This window comes from Carcharodon carcharias, chromosome 6 (genome assembly GCF_017639515.1).
Source record: "Carcharodon carcharias isolate sCarCar2 chromosome 6, sCarCar2.pri, whole genome shotgun sequence".
Lineage (NCBI taxonomy): Eukaryota > Metazoa > Chordata > Chondrichthyes > Lamniformes > Lamnidae > Carcharodon > Carcharodon carcharias.
The window spans coordinates 193468775-193475564 of NC_054472.1; the positions used below are offsets into that span (position 1 = coordinate 193468775).

Below are 6790 nucleotides of genomic sequence, written 5' to 3' on the forward strand. Positions count from 1 at the left end.
CAGGACACCCTAGAGCTGGAGAGCCGACATGCTCCCTGTGCGACTGGTTGTGGACAGGCCAGGGGTGTCAGACGAAGGTAAGAGTGCGGTGCGCAGAGGTGAGAGTTTCGGATTGTGTAAACATTCTAGTGTAGCCTCTTCATTGATGGGAGCCTCAAACCTGGAGTCCCCATTGACCATTGAAAGATGATGGCACCGTGATGCAGGCCTCCACTGTCTCACCAGGGTGCCTGGCATGCACAGTGACAGTGTGATGACCGATACTAATGACATGTCCTTGTTCTCCCTTTTAGGTTCATCAGGCGTTCGCTCTGTGAACCCAAAGGGCCACCCCTGATGATGGAGGATCACCGGGCTTCACTTGCATCTGCGTCCCACCCGCTCTCTGAACCAGGCACCAGCACAGATACCAGCACCTCGGTGGGCATTAGATCAGCAGCTAGAATGTCGGTGCATATTGGTGAGGACACTTCACACTCGCTTGAGGAGCAGGCGGAGACAGAGAGTGCCCAAGGCACTGGCAGTCGGAGAGCTGCTAGAGACCAGGGTGATGCTCAGTCGAAGGCAGATGATGAGCCTCTGGAGTCGTCCCTGAGGCAGCAGATGCTGGATGTCCAGTGGGATGTGCGGGAGGATCTGGTGCAGATCCATGAGGGTCTGTGTGCCACGGTCTCCGTGTGGAGGAGTCCATGTGGCGACTCTCATGGAGAGGCAGCTCCAGGGACAGAATCAGGGGTCCCTGGGGATGTGCTGGGACCTGCAGCCCTCACACAGGCAATGAGCTCAGGTGGTCAGTGTCAGTGTGGGAGATGATGAGACACCCAGGATCCCAGCGAGGTGCCCGTCCATCGATGGAAAGCAGGACAGTCCAGAGCGACCTCACATTGGTGCACAGGCTGCCTGTTGTCTCTGTGGGCTTCTCTCTGGGCGCTCTGGATGATGCCAGCAGCTCCTCTGCCCCTCTGCCAGTGATCGTGCTATCTGATGAGGCTGCGGTGACTGGGGAGATGCCGGCCCTGGCACTGGCCACTCCACTGGCCAAAGGACAACTGCCAAGGTCATCAAGACCAACAAGACACCAGATCATCAGCTGTCTCCAGTGCTGGTGCCAGTGAGTGGAGGGTGCACCAAGACGCAGGAGTCACAAACATAAGTTTAAGGCACCATGAGCACAAGAAGGACAGTCCACGGGTGATTTTCTGATGTATGTTAGCTGGTGTGAACATTGTCATAATGATTTCAATGTGACGATAACATTAAATTTCCTTTGGTTCTGATGACCTGAGTATGCTTCATATTTTTTCTTTCTGGTGCAGGGTACACCAGGATGTAATGCTGGACGTGAGGGGCTGGGTACGTTATTGAGCACTGAGTGGACTTTGGGTGCAAATGAAAGGGTCATTTCAGACACCCAGGATGGAGGCAGCAGCCCTGGCCTGAGGGGGAAGCTGATCTTTGGCAGCTGAGCTGAAGGAGTGTTGGATCAAGGTGTCCCTGGTGTCCCTGCCTCCCTGGAGGTTACCGAGCTCTGCCTCCACACCCTCAGTATTCCCCTCACTCTGCTCCTCTTCTGACTCAATACCAGATTCATCCTCTGTGGCCTGTGGAGCTGCCTCAAGATCCTCTTCCTACAGTGAGTCCCCCCCCTTGCCAGTGCCAGATTGTGGAGAGCGTAGCATGTGACCATTGTCAGTGACACCCACTCTGGGGGGTATTGTAGTGTTTCCCCCTGAATGGTCCAGGCATCGGAAGTGTATCTTGAGAAGACCAATGGTTCCCTCCACCACCGCCCTTGTGGAGGCTCCTATTGGCCCGCTGCCCAGCTTCTGTTCTTGGATGGTGGAGAGACATCATGAGCACCTTCTGAGGGGATAGCCCTTGTCACCCAGCAGCCATCCATCCAGCCGGGCTGGAACACTGAAGAGCCCCGGCACCTGGGAGTGTCTGAGGGTGTAGGCGTTGTGGTAATGACTGTAATGAGATCAGGAGCTGAGTGACCCTGGCGGAACCCAAACTGGGCGTCAGTGAGCAGGTTATTGCTAAGCAAGTGCCCCTTGATAGCACTATTGATGACCCCTTCCGTTACTTTACTGATGATAGAGAGTAGACTGATGGGGTGGAAATTGGCTGGGTTGGATTTGTCCTGCTTTTTGTGTACAGGACATAGCTGGGCAATTGTTCACATAGCTGAGTAGATGCCAGTGTTGTAGCTGTACTGGAACAGCTCGGCTAGGGGTGTGGCAAGTTCTGGAGCACAATTCTTCAGTACTATGACTGGAATATTGTCAGGGACTATAGCCTTTGCAGTATCCAGTGCCTTCAGCCATTTCTTGATATCATGTGGAGTAAATCGAATTGGCTGAAGACTGGCATCTGTGATACTGGGAACCTCTAGAGGAGGCTGAGATAATGCATCCACTCAGCACTTCTGGCTGAAGATTGTTGCAAATGCTTCAGCCTTATCTTTTGCACTGATGTGCTGGGCTCCCCATCATTGAGGATGGGGATATTTGTGGAGCCTGTCCGTCTAGTTATTTAATTGTCCGCCACCATTCATGACTGGATGTGGCAGGACTGCAGATCTTAGATCTGACCCATTGGTTGTGGAATCGCTTAGCTCTATCACTTGCTGCTTATGCTGTTTGACATGCAAGTTGTCCTGTGTTGTAGCTTCACCAGGTTGACATCTCATTTTTAGGTGTATCTGGTGCTGCTCCTGACATGCCCTCCTGCACTCTTCATTGAACCAGGGTTGATCCCCTGTCTTGATGGTAATGGTAGAGTGGGGTATATGCTGGGCCATGAGGTTACAGATTGTGTTTGAGTACAATTCTGCTGCTGCTGATGGCCCACAGCATCTCATGGATGCCCAGTCTTGAGTTGCTAGATCTGTTCAAAATCTACCCCATTTAGTGCCCTGATAGTGCCACACAACACGATGGAGGGACTTCACCTCCACAAGGAGTGTGCAGTGGTCCCTCCTACCAGTACTGTCATGGACAGATGCAGATTGGTGAGGATGAGGTCAAGTAGACTTTTCCCTCTTATTGGTTCCCTTACCATTTGCCACAGACCCAGTCTGGCAGATGTGTTCTTTAGGACTCAGCCAGCTCAGTCAGTAGTGGTGATGGACATTGAAATCCCTTGAGGTCCCAGACTAATACTGTAATGAAACCTCTGAACCATTTCTCCCCTTCTCCAATCTTCCCTCGAGTGTGTGTGTAAGTTGGCCATTTTCGCTTAGTGTTTGTATACCACTGTCCACATAAACAAATGAGCTGCAGACAGCAAAAACACCTAAAGGATATGTTCTACTCCAGTGCTGACTACTTACTGCAGCCTTGCCCTCTCTGAGGTGCCATCCTGCAGATGAATTGGTAAAACCTAGTCTGCCCCTGCCCAGTGTCTCTCACCCCACAACATCATGAGTAACGCCACCTTGTCATCCCGCCCACCAGTATCGGCCGCACAAACCCAGTATTTTTAAGAGTGAACTTTGTTGTAACAGGAGCTCCTGTTTTGTTGCAGCGGGAGCTCACGGAGAGTCGCTGGTCTCTGACCTCAGCACACAACTCCAAGAAGCTGAAATTTGATGGCGAGCCAAAGAAACCACCAATGTAAGTGACCGTCCACTCACTGTGCACTGTCTGTCCACTCCCCACCGACTGACCACCAGTGACCGTCCACTCACTGTGCACTGTCTGTCCACTCCCCACCAGTGACCGTCCACTCACTGTGCACTGTCTGTCCACTCCCCACCAACTGACCACCAGTGACCGTCCACTCACTGTACACTGTCTGTCCACTCCCCACCCACTGACCACCAGTGACCGTCCACTCACTGTGCACTGTCTGTCCACTCCCCACCGACTGACCACCAGTGACCGTCCACTCACTGTGCACTGTCTGTCCACTCCCCACCAACTGACCACCAGTGACCGTCCACTCACTGTGCACTGTCTGTCCACTCCCCACCAACTGACCACCAGTGACCGTCCACTCACTGTACACTGTCTGTCCACTCCCCACCCACTGACCACCAGTGACCGTCCACTCACTGTGCACTGTCTGTCCACTCCCCACCGACTGACCACCAGTGACCGTCCACTCACTGTGCACTGTCTGTCCACTCCCCACCAACTGACCACCAGTGACCGTCCACTCACTGTGCACTGTCTGTCCACTCCCCACCAACTGACCACCAGTGACCGTCCACTCACTGTGCACTGTCTGTCCACTCCCCACCAACTGACCACCAGTGACCATCCACTCACTGTGCACTGTCTGTCCACTCCCCATCGACTGACCACCAGTCACCAGTCCACTCACTGTGCACTGTCTGTCCACTCCCCACCCACTGACCACCAGTGACCGTCCACTCACTGTGCACTGTCTGTCCACTCCCCACCGACTGACCACCAGTGACCGTCCACTCACTGTGCACTGTCTGTCCACTCCCCACCAACTGACCACCAGTGACCGCCCACTCACTGTGCACTGTCTGTCCACTCCCCACCAACTGACCACCAGTGACCGTCCACTCACTGTGCACTGTCTGTCCACTCCCCATCGACTGACCACCAGTCCACTCACTGTGCACTGTCTGTCCACTCCCCACCCACTGACCACCAGTGACCGTCCACTCACTGTGCACTGTCTGTCCACTCCCCACTGACTGACCACCAGTGACCGTCCACTCACTGTGCACTGTCTGTCCACTCCCCACCAACTGACCACCAGTGACTGTCCACTCACTGTGCACTGTCTGTCCACTCCCCACCAACTGACCGCCAGTGACTGTCCACTCACTGTGCACTGTCTGTCCACTCCCCACCAACTGATCACCAGTGACCATCCACTCACTGTGCACTGTCTGTCCACTCCCCACCAACTGACCACCAGTGACTGTCCGCTCACCGTGCACTGTCTGTCCACTCCCCACCCACTGACCACCAGTGACTGTCCACTCACTGTGCACTGTCTGTCCACTCCCCACCCACTGACCACCAGTGACTGTCCACTCACTGTGCACTGTCTGTCCACTCCGCACCCACTGACCACCAGTGACTGTCCACTCACTGTGCACTGTCTGTCCACTCCCCACCCACTGACCACCAGTGACCGTCCACTCACTGTACACTGTCTGTCCACTCCCCACCAACTGACCACCAGTGACCGTCCACTCACTGTGCATTGTCTGTCCACTCCCCACCCTGTCCTGCCCTGCCCTGATCTCTGCTGTACTGATACATGCAGGAGTGGTTACCAGATGTTCTCCCAGGAGTTGCTGACCAGTGGAGAGCTCAACCACTTTGGACTGAAGGAGAGGATGGTGGAGATCGGGAAGAGGTGGCAAAAACAGAGCCAGACCCAGAAGGATGTCTACAAGAAGCTCGTAGAGGAGCAGCAGCAGGAATACAAGATGGACCTGGAAGCCTGGCTCAAAGTGAGTGGCCTCACTGTGTTCTCGGACATATACCCACCAGTACTGTACCCCAGTGTTATACAGTGACAGACCCGTCCCCACCAGTACTGTACCCCAGTGTTATACACTGACAGACCCGTCCCCACCAGTACTGTACCCCAGTGTTATACAGTGACAGACCTGAACCCACCAGCACTGTACCCCAGTGTTATACAGTGAGAGACCTCTCCCCACCAGTACTGTACCCCAGTGTTATACAGTGACAGACCCATCCCCACCAGTACTGTACTCCAGTGTTATACAGTGACAGACCCGTCCCCACTAGTACTGTATCCCAGTGTTATACAGTGACAGACCTGTCTCCACCAGTACTGTACCCCAGTGTTATACAGTGACAGACCTGTCCCCACCAGTACTGTACCCCAGTGTTATACAGTGACAGACCCATCCCCACCAGTACTGTACCCCAGTGTTATACAGTGACAGACCTGTCCCTACCAGTACTGTACCCCAGTGTTATACAGTGACAGACCTGTCCCCACCAGTACTGTACCCCAGTGTTATACAGTGACAGACCTGTCTCCACCAGTACTGTACCCCAGTGTTATACAGTAACAGACCTGTCCCCACCAGTACTGTACCCCAGTGTTATACAGTGACAGACCTGTCCCCACCAGTACTGTACCCCAGTGTTATACAGTGACAGACCTGTCCCCACTAGTACTGTATCCCAGTGTTATACAGTGACAGACCTGTCCCCACCAGTACTGTACCCCCGTGTTATACAGTGACAGACCTGTCACCACCAGTACTGTACCCCAGTGTTATACAGTGACAGACCCATCCCCACCAGTACTGTACCCCAGTATTATACAGTGACAGACCTGTTGGACAGTTTGCATTGGATATTGTAAAGTAATAACTTGAATTTGATGCTGTTTTGATATCTTTCAGTCTCTGTCTCCACAAGAACAAACTGTGTACAAGGAATATATGACCGCAGTGAGTATCGCACCAGTGACAACACCAGGAAAATCTCTGTCAACACTCTAAGTCCCGTTGGACCACAATATAGCCTGATGCAAGTTCCCCTTTGGCTTCTCTCGTGAGACCCAGCGACTTAGGCCCGTTGGGCACAAACCTACAGTGCATTATTTAAATGAACTGGCATTTTGTTACATATGAGTGGGGTTTCATGTTCAGAGCGATTCAAGGGGCTGAATGGCCTCCTCCTGTTCCTGTGTAACAGGCTTGAGGGGCTGAATGGCCTCCTCCTGTTCCTGTGTAACAGGCTCGAGGGGCTGAATGGCCTCCTCCTGTTCCTGTGTAACAGGTTCAAGGGGCTGAATGGCCTCCTCCTGTTCC

At 53.5% G+C, this 6790-nt stretch overlaps 1 protein-coding gene across 4 annotated transcripts in view; it reads left to right on the top strand.

Annotated features, from left to right (window-relative positions):
- LOC121279294 (nucleolar transcription factor 1-like) overlaps positions 1 to 6790 on the top strand; it is a 164309-nt gene that overhangs the window by 144722 nt on the left and 12797 nt on the right. For all 4 annotated transcript variants that reach the window (XM_041190432.1, XM_041190430.1, XM_041190431.1 and 1 more), the window contains 3 exons: positions 3529 to 3617; positions 5257 to 5446; positions 6380 to 6427. In XM_041190432.1, the coding sequence (XP_041046366.1) occupies positions 3529 to 3617; positions 5257 to 5446; positions 6380 to 6427 (327 nt within the window). The remainder of the gene's footprint in view (positions 1 to 3528; positions 3618 to 5256; positions 5447 to 6379; positions 6428 to 6790) is intronic.